At 46.6% G+C, this 25,380-nt stretch overlaps 1 protein-coding gene across 8 annotated transcripts in view; it reads right to left on the minus strand.

Annotated features, from left to right (window-relative positions):
• LOC137337716 (serpin B6-like) overlaps positions 1-25,380 on the minus strand; it is a 56,884-nt gene that overhangs the window by 10,139 nt on the left and 21,365 nt on the right. For 3 of the 8 annotated variants that reach the window (XR_010966609.1, XM_068001766.1, XM_068001763.1), the window contains one exon: positions 8,514-8,699. Coding sequence is in view for 7 of the 8 variants with exons in the window: in XM_068001766.1 (XP_067857867.1) it covers positions 8,514-8,681 (168 nt within the window). In the remaining variant the exon portion in view is untranslated. Of the gene's footprint in view, positions 1-8,513; positions 8,700-11,773; positions 11,872-11,957; positions 12,061-13,432; positions 13,524-25,380 lie in introns of those variants that run through there. The other 5 variants (XM_068001765.1, XM_068001762.1, XM_068001764.1 and 2 more) reach the window with 4 other exon arrangements.

Raw genomic sequence — 25,380 nt, forward strand, 5'->3', positions numbered from 1 at the left:
AGGTCACAGAGATAGGAAGGAGTGAGGCCATAAAAGAGGTTTGATCACAAAGATGAGAATTTTGAAATTGGAGATGTTGGGGAACTGGGAGCCAATGTAGGTCAGCGAGCAGAGGGGCGATGGGTGAGTAAGACACGGAGCAGGTTAAGATATGGATAGCAGAGTTTTGGATGAGCTGGAATTTATGGAGACCGGCCAGGAGAGCGTTGGAATGGTTGAGTCTGAAGGTGACAAAAACATGGATGAGGGTTTCGGCAGCAGCTGGGCTGAGTCAGGGGCGGAGATGGGGAGATGTTACGGAGGTGGAAGTAGGTGATCTTTGTGATGGAGAGGATATGTGGTCAAAAGCTCTGCTCAGGGTCAAATGGTTGCGAACAGTCGGCCAGGGAGTGGGATGGAATCGGACGAGAGGGTATGGAGTTTGTGGTGGGGACCAAAGATGATCGCTTCGGTCTTCCCAATGTTTAACACATGTGGGATCGCCCCCCGATCAGTCTTCCACCCTCCCAGTGCTGCCGTTTTATACGACCTTTCACCCCACCCCAGTGCTGAAAGATCCCGGCAGCTCCCTCAAAACTATCCCCTCCCCACAGTACTGCCAAAGCCCAGGAATCAAACTGTAAACCAATCCCCACATGCTTCCTCCAGTGCTAGCAAACCTGGGGGTAGAGTTTCTGCTTTGGGTGCAATAAATGCACTCTAAATTGCACTGATTAGGTTACAGTGCAACTTTCCCATAAAATTCTTTTGCATAATCACAAACATAAAATCTTCTATTGGCAGCGTAATAGAACATAATTGTTTTTTTTCTTCCCCTTTCCATTAAAAAGTATTGCTTGATGTATTTGAGTGGTAAGCTGGTGCAGTTTCATTAATACAGCTGAAAATGGGTTTATCACCAAAAATAAGCATTTTTAATAAGGGTCCATAAGACCATAAGACCATAAGAGATAGGAGCAGGAGTAGGCCATTCAGCCCCTTGAGCCTGCTCCGCCATTCAATGAGATCATGGCTGATCTGATTTTTACTCAACTCCACTTTCCCGCCTTTTCCCCATATCCTTTGACTCGCTTGCTGATCAAAAATTTGTCTAACTCCGCCTTGAATGTATTCAATGACTCAGCCTCCACAGCTTTTTGGGGTAAAGAATTCCAAAGATTCACGACCCTCTGGGAGAAGAAATTCCTCCTCATTTCCATCTTAAACAGGGGATCCCTGTGGTCCAATCCTCCACCTGTGAGTAACCTGATTTAAGATAACTGAAAATGACTTTAAAAAACTATACTGAAGCATTTAATAGTTTCACTGGTGTAGACCAGTCAGTTTTAGTAAATTAAATATTTTTTGATATGAAAAAACTTTTAAAACGTGCCTGTGCACCTAAGAAAATGAGCGTAATTTGAAGAGCTTTCCCGAACCAGCACAACGGGCGGAATCTCACAATGTCGACTTGAGAGCGTGGCCAGTTTTGTGGGTGGGGTCTGATTCGGGCAAATTGAATCTTAAACCAACGTAAAAGACCGTGGAAAACATGAGCGTAACTGGTTTTGGGCATAATTCAACGTTTAAAATTCCCCGATCTTTTGCGCTGGTTTGGCCAATTCTGCCCGGATTACGTTGACATTACTGGCGGGAACAAGCAGAAATTCGACCTCCTGATGTTTCCCCTCCGCAGTACTGCCACGCCTGGAAACTGCCTCCAATCCTACCAAAGCCCAGCATCTTCCCTCCCCCCACCAATGGCTTCAGCTAAACCTCACAACCTTCCCTCATGCCGACTGCCAAGAACCCCTCCCACCCTGCCCCCCCCCCCCACACTATTCTACCTCCAATCCTGGCACATGTTGCGTACCATCTATCTTCTGGTGTATCCTGAGCTTTAAAAAAGGTAAGAGATCCACAGCTAAGCTAACATACAAAAATAATCCAGGGTCGCAGATTTAAAGCTTTCATGGAAAAATGAACATGATTCTGGAAACCGATCCCCAAGACTGGTAAAAATTCCAGAATACCATGTAATAAAAACAGAATTTGGTTAATTCAGTCACTAAACGGTCCTGACAATACATTGCACTTTATATGACAGAACACCCCTATTCTATGACACATCTCCTTCGGCTCACCATCAGCAATACCATGGGAGATCTACATTTAATATATGAGTGTGCATGTACATATATATATTTTTTATATGTAAAACATTATATTGTGTATCCTTTGCAGTACTCTCAGCCCTAAATCCTGCACTCTACCCCACCCACTCTCCCAGTTATGATCCTACCCCCTCATCTGCAAGACACCCCGCACCGTTTTATCCTCCCTATTCCCCATCTCTGGTAGTCTACTTATGACCCCTGCCTGACCCCTATCCCTCCCATCTTCTTGCCATCCTTCACTGCTTTATATTCCCTATTCCCCCTCTCCTACTAATCGACTATCTCCTGCTCTCCAGTTGCCCCCTATTCCTCTCAGGCTGCCACATCCCCCTCTGTGACTGCATTTAGAAGGTTTAGAGTGATCTAATCGAGTATTTAAAATAGTTTTTTTTCCAGCACTGAAAGATTTTTGGACTTTACCTGGATTAATTGCCTGCTAAAGGACCGGAGTTTGGTTAAAAGAACTGTTAAACTGACTGTTCAAGAGGGCATGCTGGGAAGCTTGACCAAACTCGAAAAGTGTTATGCAGACTATCTGGAAGGCTACAGATAAAGAAGGCCTTAAGAGACTGTGGGAAACCATTGTAAACACCAGGTGCTGTTTGATAGCATTAGCCTGTGTAACCATGGGAAAGAGACAATGGAAAATTACCGAGAGGTTATGAATGTCAGCAAGAACGGTATAAGAAACAGTCCACGAGATCAACCCGGGTTCAATGCTTGAGTCAGCCCAGAAAAGCGTGATGCAGGAAGTCGGTGAATTATTAATCCCACACAGGATGTGGGTGGAGATGTAACCTTTCAGTTTTCATGAAGCAGAAGAATCGACCATTCTAAGCTTTGAATTGTACTATTGGTTTAAAGGTTGTATGCATCGCTATCTGTAAAACTGTACTGTTTTAATGTTCTTAAAACCACTAGTTACTAAAGTTTAATGCCTTGGTTGATCTCACCTCTAATTACGCTAAAGAGTTAAGAGAGTAGAAACAAACACCCTACAGAGCTCCTCATGAGTGGCATGAGTGACGTGACTTAACATAAAATGTCTGAGTGCATTTCCACCATCCTCTTGACTGCAGCATGGATACACATCATACCTCAAGTGAACAGAGGTGCCGCCAGTTGGAGATGCAAAGCATTATCAGCAGCTACTTGCCTTTCTGGAACCCAATCATAGTAGCCACCAAGCTGTTGATATATGACCGCGTGTTCCCACATCTGGCCTCCAGGTAGCACTTTCCAGAAAATGTTGTCCCACGTCTGAGTTTCCTCATCAGCCATACCATTGACACCTGCCTTTGGCAGGGTGGTAGGACATAAAACAGGTGCTTTTGTTGTGCCAGCCACCTTGATATTCTAGATGTTCAAGCCCAGTACTATGTTCCAGGCATACTCGTCACCAAATGCTTAATCCAGGCCCTCAGCGGACAGGCTTTAGTAAAAAGGCCTGCTCACTGTGAAGCTGATTGCCCCTACAAAAGGTACCCAGTTGTACGTTTAAGTAGGCTGGAGCTATTCCTTCCTTCAGCCACTTCCCCCTTTTGCAACAAAACCAACTCAAAACTTGGTCTTAGATCTCACTCATATGCCAGAGGAAGCCCTCCCATTACATGTTTGGGAGTTCTGAACTATGAAGGAGAACTGTTTGGACACATATCCTTTGACCTGCATTGGAGCCTTGCCGTCATTGAAGAAAGGCTAAAGTATCCTTTACCGCTTATCGGCACGGTAATCAAAGGACTGTGTGCAGGCTGAAGCTGGCATTGACCGGGACCCCCCAGTTACGGATCTCCTCTTGAGCTTTGCAAGGTCATAATACCACACTAGGGGCTCACACCACAATTTCCCACTGGTTAGCTTATTATTCAAGACAGACATGCTAGATCTCCTTTCGAGTCCACAGCAGCAACATATATCTGTGGAAAAGGCAGCCACAATATTTTCTGTAGCGGGCACTCGAATTCATCCCTTACCATGCCATCTAACAAATCGCCGAGGAAGCCATCTAATACGATGAACGGGCAACGTTGCCTCGTTCCTTTTTCAAGAGGGGTGGGTTTAGTCAGTCTCTCAGGTACTCTTACACAGATTCTGAAGCTGCAGTGTCCAGTATTTGGCCATGTACTACTTCATCATAAGTGTGAAGTGATGCACTTTGGGAGGAACAACATGGAGAGGCGGTATAATCTAAATGGTACTATTCTGAGAGGGTGCAAGAGCAGAGGGACCTGGGGGTACATATTCACATGAAGCTTTTCAAAAATCAATGAAAATAGTGGGTGAGAGTACACAGAGTTTCCTGATAACAGCAGTGGAAAAGATTCTAGGTCACAGTCTCTTCTCCAGTGCTGACATCAGGATGCTCAGTGATCCTCCAACAGGAAGCATGATTTAGAATCAAAGAACAGAATCATAAAATCTTACAGCACAGGAGGAGGCCATTTGGCCAATCATGCCTGTGCTGGCTCTTCGAAAGAACTGTCCAATTTAGTCCCACATCCTAGCTTTTTCTCAATAACCCTGCAAATTAGTCCTGTTCAAGTACATGTCCAATTGCCTTTTGAACGTTCCTATGGAACAGAAAATATTGTGGCTTCCACTACCCTTTGTTAATGGCAAATCATGTCTGATTAACCTGATTGAGTTCTTTGAAGAAGTAACAGAGAACAACTTGAAAGTTCCAGACCTCAACCACCATCTGTGTGAGAAAAATTCTCAATTCCCCACTAGATCTTTTGCCAATTATTTTAAACCTGTGACCTCCAGTTACCAACCTATTTGCAGTGGAAACAGTTTCTCCCTATTTGCTCTATCAAAACCCCTCATAATTTTGAATACCTCTATTAGGTCTCCTCTTAACCTTCTCTACTCTAAGGAGAACAATCCCAGCTTCTCCACATAACTGAAGTTCCTCATCCTGGTATCATCCTGGTGAACCTCCTCTGTACCCTCTCCAAGGCCTTGACATCCTTCCTAAAGTGTGGTGCCCAGAATTGTACACAATACTCCAGCTGAGGCCTAACCAGTGATTTGTAAAAGTTTAGTGTGACTTCCTTGTTTTTGTATTCAATGCTCCTATTTACAAAGTCAAGTATCCCATGCGCTTTCTTAAACACCTTATCAACTTGCCCTGACGCCTTCAAAGATTTGTGAATATGCACCCCCGGGTCCCGCTGCTCTTGCAGCCCCCTCAAAATAGTACCATTAGCACTGTGGGAGAACCTTCATCACACGGACTGCAGCAGTGCAAGAAGGCGGCTCACCACCACCTTCTCAAGGACAATTAGGGATGGGCAATAAATGCTGGCCTTGCCAGTGATGCCCACATCCCATGAACGAATAAAAAAAAATTTAGATTATACCGCCTCTCCATGCTGTTCCTCCCAAAGTGCATCACTTCACACTTATCAGCATTAAACTGCATCTGCCATGTGTCTGCCCATTTCGCCAGTCTGTCTATGTCCTCCTGAAGTCTGCCACTATTCGGCTCACTATTTACTACATTGCCAAGTTTTGTATCATCTGCAAACTTCAAAATTATACTCCCTAAACCCAAGTCCAGGTCATTTATATATAATAAGAAAAGCAATTGTCCTAATATCAATCCCTGGGAGACCCCACTGCATACTTCTTTCCAGTCAGAAAAACATCTGTTTACCACTACTCTCTGCCTCCTATCCCTTAGCCACTTACGTACCCAAGTTTCCACCATCCCTTTAATCCCATGTGCTTCTATTTTCCGCATAAGTTTGTTATGTGGTACTTTATCAAATGTCTTTTGAAAGTCCATATATACATCTACTGCACTACCTTTATCAATCCTCTCTGTTACTTTATCAAAGAACTCAATCAGGTTAGTCAGACACGATTTGCCTTTAACAAATCTTTGCTGGCTGTCCCTTATTAACCCATGCTTCTCCAAGTGAGAATTAATTTTGTCCTTGACAATGGTCTCTGGTAGTTTTCCCACCATTGATGTTAGACTGATTGGCCTGTAGTTACCAGGTTTATCCCTCTCCCCTTTTTTGAACAGAGGTGTAACATTTGTAATCCTCCAGTCCTCTAGCACCACTCCCATATCCAAGGAGGATTGAAAGATTGTGGTCAGAGCTTCTGTTATCTCCACCCTAGCTTCCCTCAGCAACCTAGGATGCATCCCATCTGAACCGGGTGATTTGTTGACTTTGAGTGCTGTTAACCTATTTAGCACCTCCTTTCTCTCTATTTTTATCTTATCCAATATCTTTATTTCCCCTCCTCTAATGAGACATTAACTTCATCCTCTTCTTTTGTGAAGACAGATGTAAAGTACTCATTCAGTACCTCAATCATATCCTCTGCCTCCACAAGAAAATGTCCTTCTTTGTCCCTAATTGGTCCCACCATTCCTTTAACTATCCTTTTACTTTTTATATGTTTATAAAAGATTTTTGGGTTCCCTTTTATGTTACCCGTTAATCTTTTTCCATACTCTCTCTTTGCCCTTCCTATATCCTTTTTCAAGTTCCCCCTGCACTCTCTGTATTCTGCCTGGTTTTCTACTGTATTCTGTACCTGACATTTGTCATAAAGCTCCTTTTTCTGTTTTATTTTAACCTCTATTTCCTTTGTCATCCAGGGAGCTCTAGTTTTGGATGCCCTATTGTTCCTCCTTATGGGAATATGCTTGGTTTGTACCCGAACTATCTCCACCTTGAAGACCTGCCATTGTTCATTTACTGTTTACCTGGCCAATCTTGGTTTCCAGTCCACCTGTGCTGGATCCCTTCTCAAATCAGTGAAATTGGCTCTCTTCCGGTTGGGTATTTTCTCCTTTGATTTTTCTTTGTCACATTCCATAACTAGTTTAAACCTAATTATATTATGATCACTATTACCCAGATGTTCTCCCACTGAAACATACTTCACTTGCCCTACTTAATTCCCCAAAACTAGATCCAGCACTGCTTCCTTCCTCATTGGGCTAGAAACATACTGATTAAGAAAGTTCTCCTGCACACATTTTAGGAATTCTTCACCCTCCTTGCCATTTACACTTTTTTTCCTCAGTCTATATTAGGTTTTTTTTAATTCATTCATGGGATGTGGGCGTCGCTGGCGAGGTCAGCATTTATTGCCCATCTTTAATTGCCCTTGAGAAGGTGGTGGTGAGCCGCCTTCTTGAACCGCTGCAGTCCGTGTGGTGAAAGTACTCCCACACTACCCTTGTGGGAATATTATCCTTGATCAATACTGCCACCCCCTCACCCCTTTCTTTTTTTCCTTCCCTATCCCTCCTGAATACATTGTAGCCAAGAATGTTTAGTTCCCATTCCTGCCCATGTTTAAGCCAGGTCTCCGTTATAGCCCCTATATGATAACCCCATGTGGCAACTTGTGCCTGCAGCTCATCAACATTATTTGTAACACTGCCCGCATTAACAGACATTCATTGCAACATCATGTCAGTCTGTTTTGCTTTTTCCTTCATCTAATTCCTGCTCTTTCTACACTTATCTTTATTCTGTTGTTGTTTGCCCCTCCTGGTTTTCAATGCACTTTGTCTCTCCTCTCTGCTGCTACATCCTGGTTCCTCTCCCCCTGCCAAATTAATTGGGGCAATGTCAGATTATTCCCTTCTTTCCATCCCCCAATCAAAGAGAGTTTGGCATGTAGTTTCCTGGCTTCCCAATGGATCACTTGATAATTGCACCATCCAGTGTTGTACTGTGACACACAATGGGGGTGATTTTAAACCACAAGAATGGGTGGGTTGGGGGCAGATGGGAATTGAAAATAATTGTTCTGTTGGGTCACAACCGCAACATTTTCGGACTTTGCATTCCCAGTGGGAAGCCTGTACTTTTCCACGCCGACGTTAAACCCGGAAATAAAGCCGGTTGGAGTCGCGACCCAAAATACAACTATTTTCAACTCCCACTCGCCCCCAACCCACCCATTCTCAGGGTTTAAAATCACCCCCAATCTGTGTGCATTAACTGATTTCACCTGGGCACTACAAGTGATTCAATTCCCCTTGGATCTAGGAAGGAAAAATCTGCCAGGGTTTCCTCTCCTGATCACTCTCCGGTGACTCCTTTTGAAAAGTGTGCACTTATGTGTTTGTCAGGGGAGGAAAGAATTACGCACACCTGTAATACCCCCTGCTGTTGAATAGCCTGCCAAACTAACTATAAAGACACTCAGATGAAAAATTGATAGTTGGTTGAGGTACTGGAGGAATTGCGTGAGAGATAGTGGTCAAGATGGATAGATAGAAAGAAATTCTAGGAATCAAACACTGTACTACTTGAGCTATCAGGGCTGGCAAGGCTTGTATTTGTTTAGAATTATACAAGGAACATATTCTACACCTACCTTGGCCATCTGTGTTGCAGTGCGCTCTTTAGCACCGAGGTATACCATTGCCAGAGCAGCTGATATACTTAATGGAGAAAAGAAAATATTCTCAGTTCTATTATCTTCACAGAGCTTCTTGTAGAGGTCAAGGGCAAAGTCATTATTGGCATCAGTCAGACGACCCATCACTAAATTATTTAAATTCTAGAAAGAAAAAGAAAACAAAAATCATCTATGCAGTACAGATCTATGCTCGTACAGTAACTCCGCACTAACGCTCAAAACTAGGAACCCGCACAACTCTGAAGTAAAAAATGGAAACACTTTCAGAGCAATTTTAAACCTTGCCGCCTGGGTGGTGACCTGGAAGAATGGATCACCTGTTCGTTGCAGAACCCACTCGATTTTCGTGCCATTCAAATAAATGGAATGAAAATCAGATGAGTTCTATAACAGATGGGTGATCAGCTCTGTCAGTTTACCACTCAGGCGGAGAAGTTGAAGATAACCCTCTATTTCTTGTCGACCTCTAAAAAATTATTTTATTGAGAAATCAACAGCAAGACCAATAGTACAGGGTTCATTAAGGTTGAAAAGAGGAAGGTTGAACTTTTTGAAGAAGTGACTAACACCTCTGAACAGGGGAATGTCTATGGATGTTGTTTATATGGACTTCCAGAAGGCATTCGATAAAGTCCCTCATTAGAGACTGTTAGCTAAAGTCGAAGCTCATGGAATTGAGGGCAAATTATTGACCTGATTAGGAAATTGGCTGAGCAGCAGGAGAGAGTAGGGATAATGGGCAGATATTCAAATTGGCAGGATGTGTCTAGTGGTGTCCCACAGGGATCTGTGTTGGGGCCTCAACTATTCACTGTATTTATTAATGACTTAGATGACAAGGTAGAGAGCCACATATCCAAGTCTGCCGATGACACAAAGATAGACCGCATTGTAAGCAGTGTAGATGGAAGCATAAAATTACAGAGAGATATTAATAGATTAAGTAAATGGGCAAAACTGTGGCAAATGGATTTCAATGTAGGCAATTGAGAGGTCATCCACTTTGGACCTAAAAAGGATAGATCAGAGTGGTGATTCTATGGTGAAAAGCTCGAAACAGAGGAGGTCCAAAGAGACTTAGGGATCCATGTACATAGATCATTAAAATGTCATGGACAAGTACAGAAAAGGCTAATGGATTGCTGGCCTTTATATCTAGAAGACTAGAATACAAGGGGGTAGAAGTTATGCTACAGCTATACAAAGCCCTGGTTAGACCACACCTGGAGTACTGTGTTCAGTTCTGGGCACCACACCTTAGGAAGGATATATTGGCCTTGGAGGGAGTGCAGAGTAGATTTACGAGAATGATATCTGGATTCCAAGGGTTAAATTACAAGGAGAGATTACACAAACTAGGGTTGTATTCCTTGGAATTTATAAGATTAAAGGGTGATTTGATTGAAGTTTTCAAAATATTAAGGGAAAATGACAGGGTAGACAGAGAGAAACTATTTCCGTTGGTTGGGGAGTCTAACACTAGGGGACATAGCCTAAAAATTAGAGCCAGGACTTCCTGGAGTGAAGTTAGGAAACACTTCTACATGCAAAGGGTGGTAGAAGTTTGGAACTCTCTTCCGCAAACAGCAGTTGATGCTAGCTCAATTGTTAACTTTAAATCTGAGATTGATAGATTTTTGTTAACCAAAGGTATTAAGGGATATGGGGCTAAGGCGGGTATATGGAGGTAGGTCAAAGATCAGCCATGATCTCATTGAATGGTGGAATAGACTCGAGGGGCTAAATGAGTTCAAGCAAGGGGGAAAAAATGAGTTTGAGCAAGACACTGGGGTAGAAATTGGACCTCATCCCACCCGATTTATGGCTATAAAACAAGCACAACAAGGGCCAATTTCGGGGACCAACATCCCGTGCCCAAAGGACACCTGAAAGACATCGACCCGATATTGGGTTGGGGAATTTTTCAAGCGTCGCTGGCGGTCGCCTGAAACAGGCGCAACAAGGACCAATTTCAGGGAAACCTGAAAGACATCTGACCCGCTATTGGGTCGGGGGATTTTTCCCTAAAACGGGCGCCGACCCTGCTCCGCTTGGGATTCTTAAGCAGTCGCTGGGGACAAAAAAGTTAAGTGTTTTTAAAAAAATACAAAAAAATGGCAGTGGAGCCAGGAACAAGAGTTCTCTCCCAACTCCATAATATACCGATCGCCAGCCCGCCCCCCGACCCGTTGCTGCTCCGCACCCTCACCTCCCCCCACCCTCACGGGACATCTTCGGGCCACTGCCAGCAGGCAAAGCAGCCTGAAATTAATTTCTTCAACTGGGCGAGCTGCCCATGGAGTTGCAACAGATGTTGCCAATTCACCCAAGGGCCAATTTCAGGCCGGCCTCGGGTCTCCCAGCTCGAGTGCTTATTGTGGGCACAGCTTCGCCTTTGTGCCCCAAACTGGGCACCGACAAATTTATACCTCACGGTTCCTTAAAATCTTAATTTCACGTGGCAGGGATGTAGCGAGAAGAAAGAGTGTATAGGACAGTACAATTGGAGCACAGAAAGAATAATAGCAGAAGGTTCTGAAAGGACTAACCACAGTAGTGTTGAAAGGCAAGAAAAGCTATGACTAATGGAGAGTGGTTGGAGGCTAGAGGTTCTGCAGATATGGATGTGGAGGTGATGCAGCCAAATGTGGTCACGAGTAGGATGGCTCTTTGTCATTCCACAACTTCGTCCCCATAGGCCAGCAAATCACTTGAGAAGTGCACATGAGTTCTGACTGGCCAGATTTCTGCTGGTAAGGCTAAAGAAACCAAACTAACAGAAACTAAAGTAGATAGTATTTGTATCAGTTATCATTAAAATAACATAAAAGTGGCAGATTAACATCCCGATTTCTACAAGCGGAAAACATCCTGATAAATTGCCAAAGTTCGACATATGACCTTTCATCAGAACTGGAAGATTTGCCACTTTAATTCTCCGTCCCACTCCCACCCTGACCTCTCTGTCCTCGGCCTCCAACGCTGTTCCAATGAAGCTCAACGCAAGGTAAAGGAACAGCTCCTCATCTTTCTACTAGGTACCTTATAGCCTTCCAACCTCAACATTGAGTTTAATAAATTTAGATCTTGGGCATTCTGTAACACGTCTTCAGGAACCATCTTTTGTCTCTTTACTTGTCCCATTGTCACCTCCTTTTGCCTCGCACTATCACTTTTGTCATTTAATCACTCCTGCCCTCCACCCTATCACAGACCTTTGCCTGCCACCCTTTGCCCAGGCTCTGTACTTGCTCATCAGCTTATTCGTCTTGTTCATCTTTAACATCTTCCAGTTCTGATGAAAGGTCATCGACCTGAAACGTTGGGCCAGAAAGCGCTTGGAACGGCGAGGCAACTCTCACCGCCACATCTGCGAATTAAATTAACAAAATTACTTACTGCGGGTTCTGTGGCATCGAATTGCTTGAATTTGAGCTTTTAAAAAATTGTGCGCTACCGACCCCAGCCTCTGCGCAGCGTGAATTGCCGTGACTGGAAAAGTCTGTGAGAAGAGACGGCCACAAAATCTTTCAAGAAGAGAAACCATGCCCACAGATTCAGCCTGCATTGCTCAAATAAGCAAGCAGACTTCATCCATTGAAAGTTAATATTCTGTATGTAATTGTAAATTAAAATTTTGCATTTTTTAAATAAAAAAACAAAAAAATAATTGAATTAAATAAAAGAGACTCCACATTTTTAAAAGTTAATTTTTAGTTGTTTGGCAGACATTAGGACTTACCACGCTGTTAAAACTTAGTTTAGACCTGTATTTTTAAGCGTACCTGTTTGGTAGCATAATTAGTTACTTTCCAGCTGGGCAGATTAGCAAGTTGGCGCTTTATCAATGATTTCTCTCATTGCAGCGTGTGATGGACCTTAATTCGAAGCTGTCATATCGCCAGTGAACCAATAGGAGCAAGTTCCGGATTTCCGCGTCCACTGAGCGTGTGCGAACGCTGGAACCTGCTCCTCCATTTCGCCACGAACAACGGAGAGCGCTGTTGAGCTCCTCCGTTATCTGGGGAGCGATTTCTGGCCCGTTAAGTCTATTTCTCTCTCCACAGATGCTGCCTGACCTGCTGAGTGTTTCCAGCATTTCTGGAAACCATTAGCTGGGGGCTGGATAGGAGAATACAAGCTCATATATTGAAGGTTTGGTGCCGACCAAGATGGGGTTGCAAACAGCTGCTACTGAAGCTCAGCACCCCCAACTTTTAAAATGATTGTCCATGTTGCGATCAGGAGGATGGTGGAAATGCACTCAGACTTTTTATGAAGTTGTGCTGTTCACCATGCTGCTCGTGAGGGGCTCTCACTAGCTGCTGCCTCCCTGGCGAGGGACCAAACCCACACTTGTTAGTTTTCTGACAGCTAGTGACCATCCTGTGGGGGAAGGAGAGCGAGGGGAGGAGGTAAGCAAGGTCTCTGGTGCAGCTGTGGTACACTGAGGACGTGCGATTTGAAGGAGGAATGTTGTTGAGTCTCACAGGAATGAGGAACAGGAAACAACAGCAGCAGGCCTGCACTTTGGAATCCCCCCCTGGGAGCTGTGTGGAGAAGTATGTAACATGGTTGTCATTTTGAAGGGCAGGATTCATTCAGTATATTAGGAGCAAATTAAGTACCACAGAAATTGTTACTGCAGAACCGCTTTCACTGGGTTTCCTTCCCTTCTATTTGAATGAAGTGAGAAATGTTTACACGTCTACCAGCAAACACTCTAAAGCCACTATGAATTGTCATCCTGAAACACAGAAATATCTGCATCGTAAATGAGATAACACCAGAGTTTTACTAGACAGCCACAAATGTTACAAAAATTGAACAGTAACAACCCAGTTTATCAACTTAGTAATAAAATGTCCACATACCATATCCAGACAGTGCATGTTTGGTTTAGAGAACCCATGGCCAGTTAGTGCAGCTTCTGGTACAGCAACTGAATGATGGCTTTAACAAAACAATGTGAATCAAATCGAAAGTAAACTTCGACAGGAACAGGCTATAAACGCAAGCCATAAAACCCAAGGATATTAAGGTAAATGGAATCAAGGCCGGTAGATGGAGTTAAATACAGATCAGCCATGAATAAGCTCGAGGGACTGAATGGCCGACTCCTGTTCCTATGTTCCTAACAGACAGACTGAGTTCTCAGCTAAAAATCCAGCAGTGAGATATCCAAATGGCTGGGCTGTACTGGCCTTCTCCAACATTGGGAAAGGTTGGACTGGAAACAACTTTAGACATTCATCTCATGTTAAAGTGGACCTTCCAATTGCGGAAAGTCATTAAGGCAGATTAATGCAACTCACTACATTATCCTGTTGTAACAGGCTGATCATATAAAATGTTAAATATGGTGCTGAACTTGCTGCAAACTTATCTGCTCACCAGCTTTAATCACAGATGTGGGGATGCCGGTGATGGACTGGGGTGGACAAATGTAAGGAGTTGCACAACACCAGGTTATAGTCCAACAGCTCAGGTGACGAAGGAGCAAAGCTCCGAAAGCTTGTGATTTCAAATAAAGCTGTTGGACTATAACCTGGTGTTGTGCGACTCCTTACATTTAATCACTGAGTTCTTTTAGTGCTTAATAAAATTACATGAACATAATTAAGATCTGAGATAAGAAGTTCTTAATGATTTGACTTTTATTTCTGATTTTGTTTGTGTGATTGTTCTGTCCCCTTCTCAGGATGGAGCATTTGGTTCAACTTTTCATGCCTTGCTTCCTGTAATTGTTCCTTCCTAGAGGCATCCCATGATGAGGGGCCTGGCTGCCTGAGGCTTGTTAATTAAATTTTGTTTTTGGTTGTTTGCAGTCTCCCCACCCCCAAGTCCTCAGCCAAAGACTGATCTTTTATCTTTGGTAACTTACAATGTACTTTTGTTCCCTCTCTCAGCATTTAGGTTTACAATTTGAATCACAGTTCTATTTTATCTGGATGTGTCTCTTGTCCTTTATGTTTGGAAACTTCTAAATATAGGCCCTGAAATTCCTAGGTTGAGGTAGGGTAGAAGAGAGGATTTGCATCTTTGCAGGGCCAGGAATTTTTGACAGGGCTGATTTAGGCCAATATCCTGCTGGAGAAGTGCCTCAGCAGAAATTCCATTCACTTTCAGGGCAGGGTTGTTACTGTTCAATTTTTGTAACATTTGTGGCTGTCTAGTAAAACTCTGGTGTTATCTCATTTACTATGCAGATATTTCTGTGTTTCAGGATGACAATTCATAGTGCCCACCCTCACATTGGCATCCGCATGCAAGTGAGAGTTAGGACACAACAGGGGTTAAATTCGGTAACGCCCGAATCCGGGCACGGGGGTCGCAATGCATGATTAACCCACACCTGGTCGTTGCGATGCAGGCAGCACGTGAGATTTGTGCTGTCGGGTCATTTACTTGATTCCTGCGAACAGCCAGGCCTGGCTGCGCTGTTGAATGGCTTCTCACCGGCAGGGGAAGCCCCGATATCACATGAATGGCTCGCACTTCTTAAAGGCAGCTTGCACCTCTTATTTGCAAAATATAAGATACAGGTCCGCATGGAGTCTGAACGGAGATCAGACCTTGCGCACGTAAAACACAGATGCAGGTCTGTTTACAAACTGTTGAGTTATGTTAAAACATTGAATAAAGGTTGCGCACTACTAAATCCCACATCCTCCAATCTGCACGCCAAACCTCACCAATCTGCCAATCTGAGTTTGCACCAGACCTGCGAGAGAGCGTGTACCAAGGTTCTCTGATGATGCACTAGAGGTGTTGGTGCAAAATGCGGACAGAAGGAGGGACATCCTATATCCACGGCGGGGGGGCAAGAGGCCCTCCAGACATATGCTCAAGAGGCAGTGGTAGGCAATGGGGGACGGAGTCAATGCCAGGCGTATAGCACCACGAACATGGATGCAGTGCAGGAAGAAGTTCAATGCTTTGACACGAGTGGTCAAGCTGAGTGAGGTCGACTGTCAAGTGGCGTCTCCTACCAACTGCACCACTAGCCGCATCCACTGGTCCACTCACTGCACTCCCCATCACCCACCTACCAACAAGTCACGGCATAGTGTGCGCTGCTTCTCCCAGGGGCTATGTGGCCGGGTCCTGCTCCGACTTCTTGTGTTCTTTAGATTTGTGGTTGGGATCAGATCAGCCATGATCTTATTGAATGGCGGAGCAGGCTCGAGGGGCCGATTGGCCTACTCCTGCTCCAATTTCTTATGTTCTTATGTAAACTCTTTCAATCAGCACTCAACTCTTCCAATTTGCTGTTTCCTCTCACCTTCACACATTACCACTGTTGCAAGCCACACACCCACAAATCATGGTCACATACACTGGCAGCTATTCAACCATGACTGGCACATCACCCAAACATCCTGCAGGACACTCACTGACACGCGTTCCGCTTTCTTGCAGGAGAAAGTGGCGCATAACAGGAGGCAGATAGCGGCAGTGGCTCCATGGAACATGAACCTGCTGTCCTCTCTGAGGATGACAGCATTCCTGCTCCCACCCCTGCCACTCTGCCAGTGCCCTTGCTGTTACCTGTCAGCTAGCCAGCCCACTCCCTGTAGAATATTGAAACTTTATTACAGGGACATGGGAAGATAGAAATAGGAGTAGGCCATTTAGTCCCTCGAGCCTGTTCCGCCATTCAGTGAGATCATGCTTGATCTGTGACCTCACCCCATATACCCGCCGTGGCCCCGTATCCCTTAATACTTTTGGTTAACAGAAATCTATCAATCTCCAATTTAAAATTAACAATTGAGCTAGCATCAACTGCCGTTTGCAGAAGAGCGTTCCAAACTTCTACCACCTTTTGCATGTGGAAGCGTTTCCTAACTTCACTCCTGCAAGTCCTGGCTCTAATTTTTAGGCTATGTTCCCTAGTGCCAGTATTCAAGTATAGGAGACTTCCAAAAACAGGCACAAATGCATCAGCAGCCAGAAGCAATAATCCAGCAACTAACCTGTAAATCCTGCGTGATCCCCTTGGGTGGGTTTTCCATGGTGTTTAAGACCTGTTCAGTTGTGCGAGGTTAATACAGCGCGTTAGCTGGAGCGTTGAGTTCCAAAATCGTATCTGTCCCTTTAAATCAGCATTGCCCACTGATCTAATGCATAGTTCTCCTCACTTTACATGCTGCCGGCATTCGTTATCTGCGCGTGCGCAAATGCCTTTACCAAGATGGCGTCCGGAGCAAGGCACGCGCATTCCGGATGCCATTTTGGGTCCTTAGGAGGCCACGTAGCGCCTAAAAAATGGGAGCTGAGTGGCCCAATTTATAGCTCAATGACTAAATTCCAGGACTTCCACTTTCCCATCCGGCCTTGACAATGAGCACCACTGTTTAAAAGGTACAGTTTGGCACGATGCAATCATCAAGATGGAAGTATTTTGTTAACTTAGATTACTTGTAGAGATGTTTAGCCATATCTGGGGATTCACTGCAGTCACTGCAAAATAATTTTCACTCATACTCAGGAAGGCTTCCCCTACAGACTAGGAGGAACAGGCAGGCAGTGCAGGAGTCCCCTGGGAGTGTGGCACTCTCAAATCGGGATTCAGTATTGAATACCAGTGAGGGTGTGGACACCTCGGGGGAGTGCAGTCAGGAACAAATCCACAGCACCGTGGGAGACTCGGCTGCACGGGGGGGGGGCAAAAGAAATGAAGTTGTTACACGGGATTCGACAGTCGGGGGATAGGCAGGCGTTTCTGCAACCGCGGATGTGAGTCCCTCATGGTGTGTTGCCTCCCTGGTGCCAGGGTAAAGGACATCACTGAGAGGGTACAGAACATTTTGAGGGTGGAAGGGGAACAGCCAGAAGTCATGGTCCATGTGGGAACCAATGACATAGGAAGGAAAAGGGATGGTTCATAATACAGTAGAGAACCAGGCTGAAAACAGAAAGTACAGAGGAGATCTAAAAAAGGGAATAAGAGGGGCAAAGAGAGAATATGAGAATAGATCAGCGGCTAATATAAAAGAGAAACCAAAAGTCTTTTGTAAACACGTAAATAGTAAAAGGGTAGTCAAAGGAAGGGTGGGGCCAATTAGGGACAAAAAAGATCTTCCTGTGGAGTCAGAGGGCATGGCTGAGGAACTAAATGAATACTTGTCACCCGTCTTCACTAGAGAAGTGGATGCTGCCATTGTAGCAATAAGGGAGGAGATGGTAGCGATATTGGATAGGATAAAAATAAAGAGGAGGTACTTAAAAGATTGGCTGTACTCAAAGTAGAAAAGTCACGCAGTCCGGATGGGACGCATCCTAGGTTACTGAGGGAAGTAAGGGTGGAAATTGCAGAGGGTCTGGCCACAATCTTCCAATCCTCCTTAGGTATGGGGATGGTGCCGAAGGACTGGACAATTGCAAATGTTACATCCCTGTTCAAAAAAGGGGGAGGGATAAACCCGGCAATTACAGGTCAGTCAGCCTAACGTCGGTGATGTGGAAACTTTTAGAGACAATAATCTGGCACAAAATTAAAGTATGGGCTAATAAATTATAATCAGCACGGATTTGTTAAAGGAAAATCGTGTTTGACTAACTTGATTGAGTTTTTTGATGAAGTAACGGAGAGGGTTGATGAGGGTAGTGCGGTTGATGTGTATGTCGGCATTTGATAAAGTACCACATAATAGGTTTGTTAGCAAAATTAAAGCCCATAGTATTAAAGGGACAGTGGCAGCGTGGATACAAAATTGTCTTAGGGACAGAAAGCAGAGAGTCGTGGTGAACAGTTGTTTTTCAACTGAAGGAAGTATACAGTTGGGTTCCCCAGGGGTCAGTATTAGGACCACTGCTCTTTTTGATATATATTAATGACTTGGACTTGGGATTAGAGGGTTTAATTTCAAAGTTTGCAGATGACACGAAACTCAGAAATGTAATAAACAATGAGGAGGATAGTAATAGACTTCAGGAGGACATAAATAGACTGGTGAAATGGACAGACACATGGCAGATAAAATTTAATGCAGAGAGAGGAGGTGCAATGAAGGTCCACTAGATTGATTCCTGGGATGAGAGTCTTGTTCTATGAGGAGAGGTTGAGTAGAATGGGCCTATACGCTCTGAAGTTTAGAAGAATGAGAGGTGATCTCATTGAAACATATAAAATTCTTAGAGGGCTTGACAGAGTAGACGCTGAGAGGTTGTTTCCCCTGGCTGGAGAGTCTAGAACTAGGGGTCATAGTCTTAAGAGGTCAGCCATTTAGGACCAAAAATGAGGAAGGGTTGTGAATCTTTGGAATTCTCTGCCCCAGAGGGCTTTGGATGCTCAGTCGTTGAGTATATTCAAGACTGAGATCGATAAATTTTTGGACACTATGGGAAATGGGGATAGGGTGGGAAAGTGGAGTTGAGGTAGGAGATCAGCCATGATCTTATTGAATGGCGGAGCAGGCTCGAGGGGCCGTATGGCCTACTCCTATTTCTTACGTTCTTGAAGTGTGAAGTAATGCTTTTTGGTAGGAAGAGTGAGGAGAGGCAATATAAACTAAATGGTACAATTTTAAAGGGAGTGCAGGAACAGAGAGACCTGGGAGTTCACATACACAAATCTTTGAAGGTGTCAGGACAAGTTGAGAAGGCTGTTAAAAAAGCATACGGGATCCTGGGCTTTATTAATTGAGGAATAGGGTTCAATTTTGAAATGGTGGCCGGTTGGCAGTGGAGGGGGGGGGGGGTGAAGGTGAGCGTAGCAAACCCGAATAAAAAAAACTTAGCTCTTCTGATGCGATCACAATGTAATTGATGGTGATTAAAGTTCTTTCCGAGTTTCGCCCCCAGCAGCCAGCCTGATTGACATTGGCAGGGGGGTAGAGTGGAAGATCGGGGTGGGAGAGGGGAAGATCGGGGGGGGAGAGGGGACGATCGGGGGGGCAGGAGGGGAAGATTGGGGGAGAGGGGAAGATTTGGGAGGGAGAGGGGAAGATTGGGGGGGCAGGAGGGGAAGATCGGGGGCAGGAGGGGAAGATCGGGGGAGAGGGGAAGATCGGGGGAGAGGGGAAGATCAGGGGAGAGGGGAAGATCGGGGGGGGGAGAGGGGAAGATCGGGGGGGGCAGGAGGGGAAGATTGGGGGAGAGGGGAAGATTTGGGAGGGAGAGGGGAAGATTGGGGGGGCAGGAGGGGAAGATCGGGGGCAGGAGGGGAAGATCGGGGGAGAGGGGAAGATCGGGGGAGAGGGGAAGATCAGGGGAGAGGGGAAGATCGGGGGGGGGAGAGGGGAAGATCTGGGGGGCAGGAGGGGAAGATTGGGGGCAGGAGGGGAAGATCGGGGAGAGGGGAAGATCGGGGGGGGGAAGAGGAGAAGATCGGGGGCAGGAGGGGAAGATCAGGGGCAGGAGGGGAAGATCGGGGGAGAGAGGAAGATCGGGGGAGAGGGGAAGATTGGGGGCAGGAGGGAAAGATCGGGGGAGAGGGGAAGATTGGGGGCGAAAGAGGAAGATCAGGGGAGAGGGGAAGATCGGGGGAGATCGGGGGGGAGAGGGAGAGATCGGGGGGAGAAGAGGAGATCGGGGGGAGAAGAGATCGAGGGGGGGAGATCAGGGGGAGGGTGAGATCAGAGAGGGAGACAACGGGGGCTGAGAGGGACATCGGAGATGGAGAAATTGGGGGCTGAGAGGGACATCAGAGTGGGAGACATCGGGTGCTGAGGGGGGACATCAGAGAGGGAGACTTCGGGGGAAGAAGGAGACATCAGAGAGGGAGTCATCGGATATCGGAGCAGGGTGGAAAGGTAGGTTTGTTTTGCTTTTTAACTTTGTGCAATGGTTTTTTATTTAATTTATTTCATTTATTTTTGCCTGATCTGGCCCTTCACACCTGGTGAAACCAGGCATGAATTGGAAGCCATGGGAAAACCGCCCAGGTAAGTTTAAAATCGTTTTAACTATCTGCTACGTCAGAAATAAAGTACCTTAAGTACCTCAATGAAGTACGTTTTGTTCTTTAACTATCATCCCGCCAGCAATTAAAGCCGGGAGGGGACTTCCGGATTCGGGAGGCGCGAGCGCGCACGCAGGCGCGTCAGTGGGGAACCGGCTTCCGAACCCGCTCGGGATTTTCACCATTTTCACAGCCCTCCCCGCCCCCAAAGCACCTGCAATTTGATTTAAAATTGAATCCATAGAGTACAAAAGCAAGGAAGTTATGCTTAACCTTTATAAAACACTGGTTATGCTTAACCTTTATAAAACACTGGAGTATTGTGTTCAATTCTGGGCACCACACTTTAAGAAAGATGTCAAAGCCTTAGAGAAAGTGCAGAAGAGATTTAATGGAATCGTATCAGGGATGAGGGACTTCAATTATTTGGAGAGACTGGAGAAGCTGGGGTTGTTCTCCTTAGAACAGAGAAGGTTAAGGGGAAATTTGATAGAGATGTTCAAAATCATGAACGGCTTTGACAGAGTAAATAAGGAGAAACTGTTTCTAGTGGCAGACGGGTCAGTAACCAAAGGACACAGATTTAAGGTGATCGGGAAAACGCCAGAGGCAACATGAGGAAACATTTTTTTACCCACGAGTTGTTATGATCTGGAATGCACTGCCTGAAAGGGTGGTGGAAGCAGATTCAATAGCAACTTTCAAAAGGAAATTAGATAAATACTTGAAGGGAAAAAATTTACAGGGCTATGGGGAAAGAGCAGGGGAATGGGATTAATTAGATAGCTCTTTCAAAGAGCCAGCATAGGCATGATGGGCCGAATGGCCTCCTCCTATGCTGTATCTACATTACTATTGAAAAGCATTCTATTTCAAGAGAATTACTGAACTAGGATTGGAGGGCTGCACAATAGGCTTCTACTTTACATGATCTGGAGAAAGAAGAGCAGCAGGAGGCTGTAAAGCACCAGAGCAGAAACAGACTATCAGGATGGGGGGGGGGGGGGGGGCGCCATGGCTGCATTCACCACTACGTCCGAGGACGAGCAACATCACCAGCCTCGCCAGGCACGGCGTCCACCTCCGACACATGGAGCTCCACAACACAGAGCAATGTCGCAGGAGGCACTACCCTCGTCACAGGATCTACAGACCGAGGCTCAGCTTCCTGGACCTCTCTGAGGAGCAGTGCACATGGAGGCTCAGAGTCAGTCGCCAGGTAGTCGCAGACATCTGCAGCCTCTTTCATGCCGAGCTGCTCCCGGCTGAACCAAGCAGCATCTCCTTACTTGTTGCTGTCAAAGTCAACACTGTCCTCAACTTCTTCGCCTCTGGATCATTCCAGGGTGCCACCGGGGACATCGCCAGGGTCTCTCAGTCGTCTGCAGTTCATAAGGCAGGTCACCGACGGCTTGTTTCACAGGGCCTCGCAGTTTGTCAACTTCCCCATGGACGACCTCAGCCAGACGGAGAAGGCAGTGGGATTCCACTCTGTGGTTGGCTTCCCATGGGCGCAATCAATTGCACCCATATAGCAATCAGAGCACCTCCACACGAGCCAGGACTGTACATCAACAGGAAGGGCTATCACTCCATCAACACTCAGCTCGTTTGTGACCACCGCAAAAGATTCCTTCACGTGTGCGCCAGATTCTCTAGCAGCTGCCACGATTCCTTAATCCTCCGGTAGTCCAACATCCCGCCTCTCTTCCACGCACTGAACACCCTTAAGGGCTGGCTCCTCAGGGACAAGGGATACCCTCTGCACACGTAGCTCATGACACCTCTGAGGAACCCCACCGCCGAGCAACAGTGTCGATATAATGACAGCCACATCACCACCAGGTCTACAATTGAGCATGCTATAGGGCTGCTCAAGATGTGATTTGGGTGCCTTGATCGTTCTGGGGGAGCACTTCAATAAGTACCAGACAGAGTGGGACGCACTGTAGTCGTGTGTTGTGCCCTGCACAACACGGCACAACAGAGAGGGGTGCCGCTTGAGGAGGAGGAGCAGGAGGAGGAGGAGGAGCAGGAGCAGGAGGAGGAGGAGGAGCAGGAGCAGGAGGAGGAGGAGGAGCAGGAGGAGGAGGAGGAGCAGGAGCAGGAGGAGGAGGAGGAGCAGGAGGAGGAGGAGGAGCAGGAGCAGGAGGAGGAGGAGGAGCAGGAGGAGGAGCAGGAGCAACCCATGGGCAGAGCAGCGGCTCACCTGGCTGCTCGTGAGGCCAGGGAGTCACTGATATGTGAAAGGTTCTCCTAACATCAGAAAGTGTGAAGAGTCCAGTCCTCACACCACCTGGATAGAGCAGCGCCCACACCAGCCCACCCACCCCGCACCAACCCTCCCTGCATAAAACAGTCCTGCAACTACACACCCACTGTAAAGTGACCCAATGGTTGGCACCAAGTGTCACCGTTCATGGTGAACCTCATGAAAGGGCCTTATTACAAAAGCCAGTGAAGAATGGCCAAGATGTGGCAGTAGTGGTGACAATAATAATACTTAATGTGAGTTTAACAAAAAGCTAATATAAATAAAAAAACATGACCAACCGTCAAACACCCCTGCGCATCCCCTTTGAGCTCACAAAACCTTCACCATTCTCTTCTGACTACTTCTACGTGGTGCATCCCCAGTGGCTGCAGCAGAAGTAGTGGCAGGTTGCTATAGTTCATGCCCTGACTGCATAGATGCTTTGGGCCTATGCCCTCTGGGTTTTGGGGCCCATGAGGGCCCCTCCAAAGACTGCTCCACCTGCACCTGTGCATGGGCAGACTCGGCCACCTGGAGTGGAGGCAGCATTGCGGGTACTGGTTGAGGGGGGGCAACGGGTGAGACGTGGGAGCGTTTGAGTGGCGTCCCCACTTCCATATCCCCTTACGCCATCATCCCTCCCCTGGGCCAGGCCAACACCAGTCCTACCACTCTGCTGGACAACAGTTTGGAGGATATATGTGAAGCCTTGTAAGGCCAGTGCTAGTGTATCTGCCTGCCTATTTACTGTGAGTCCGAAGGGCCGTTGTTAGGGCCTGAATGAACTCATTTGTGAGCTGTGCTTGAAGCTCAATGGAGGCTAGCCTTCGCTCCATCGCAGATATTCCCACACTTACACGTGACAGTATCTCAGAGATTCCCTCACGTCCCTGTGACACTATCTCAGAGATTCCCTCCCGTACCTGTGCCACCATTCCACTCATGCAGAAGTTGGATTCCTCCATCCTCTGCGCTATTGTGGAGAATGCGTGTGGCACCTGTTCCAGCACCTTGCATATGTGCTGCTGTCCCTCGGTCATTCTCCTTTTAAAGGATGGCCCCCAGGGTTCAGCATCTGTGTCCAGCTGAGCAGACCCTGGAGAGGAGTGCTCCCACCGAAGTAGACTCTCCGCAGCTGCCCTTTTCACCAGTGTCTGCTCGTGCTCACACGTGCGTGGTAACTCATCAGGTGCCAACCCAACTAACTGAGGACTAGGACCCACCGAGGTGTGAGTATCTGCGCTGGTGAATGGCTCGCTAAGATGTGACGGTGCACCCTCAGAGGCCGGCAGGTCCTTTGAGGAATCGCCCTCTGCCGTCACAGCGGTCGCTGAAGGCCCTGTAAGAAAAGCATGTTGTGATGAGCATACTGAGGTGCTGACGATGGCAGGGCATGTTAACATCAATTCATATTGTGTGTGATGAATGTTATAGTTATGTCACCAGACGTTTGTCAGGTGCCAGTTTCGGCATCCCCGAAGGACAGGCACTCGAGGGTTCGGCTGAGCTCCAGCGTCTACTGCTCCGTCCCTGTGAGGATGACGATTTGTTGTGGCCCCCCCACCCTCCGGTCTTCGCCCTCTCCCGTGCATTCTGAGCTCTCTTCTCCTATAAGGGTAGAAAGTAGAGAGGCGTGAGTGAGAGATGGTGACGTGGCCAACCGATTAATGCATTGGTTTGGGTGAGGCTGACCGTGAAAGAGATGCATCAGAGGGTGAATATGAGACAGAGCCATGACATTGTATGAGGATTGGGTTGAGTGGTAGTGATGGGGTGACTAATGGGGAGGTGAGGAAGTGCTGAGGAAGTGCAGGTAAGTTGAGGATGAGCCTTAAGTGGGTGTGAGGAGTGATGTGATAGAGTAGTGTTGGCAGTGCAGAATGAGTTGGGGGTGGGGGCGGTGATGTGGAAGACGGAATGTAGGAGAATCAGTAAGTGTACTCACTTTTGCTGACCTAGTTAGGTCATTGAAGTGCTTCCCGCACTGGATCCAGGTGTGGGATATGTTGCTGCTGCTGGCGACCTCCTCTGTCACCTCGAGCCAGGCCTTCTTGGTGGCAGAGGCAGGCCACTTTCTCCCGTCCGCCGGGTAAAAGACTTCCCTCCTCCTCCTCACCCCATCCAGTAGCACCTGGAGTGAGGCATTGTTGAATCTTGGAGCTGCCTTGCCCATTGTGGTGTGTGGGTTTTTGCTCCAGGGAAAGCCATTGGAGGACTGCCCCTTTAAATAGAGCTCCTCCAGCTGACAGCCTGTGATGCGGGTGCACAGTCCGCCCGCTGCACAGTTTTCAGGCAGCAAACCTGGAAGCCACGTTAAGTGGCACCAATTGACTCGTGGTCGCGTGGAAAACAGATAGGTTTTATTGGGCGGGTTACCCACGAGCCCAATCGCCCCCCAGCTGCCATCCCGCCTCCCCGCTAAGATCGGGGCCTTTAAGTTTTTAAGATTCACTTAGTTCTCTTATCCTCCAATACAGTCCCTGTGTTTCTCTTCCTTTGGTGTAATCTTGTTTCTTTGCACTGGTCGTTTATCCAGTTGTTCTTAACTCTCTTGGCTTTTAGCTTTCTCTGGTTAACTAGTTGTATTCGGTCCTCACATTAGGATCTGCTTTTATAGTCACCTTAAGCTTTCTTCATTTTTCACTCAACTCCAGGACTTC

Source organism: Heptranchias perlo, chromosome 2, assembly GCF_035084215.1.
Source record: "Heptranchias perlo isolate sHepPer1 chromosome 2, sHepPer1.hap1, whole genome shotgun sequence".
Taxonomy (NCBI): domain Eukaryota; kingdom Metazoa; phylum Chordata; class Chondrichthyes; order Hexanchiformes; family Hexanchidae; genus Heptranchias; species Heptranchias perlo.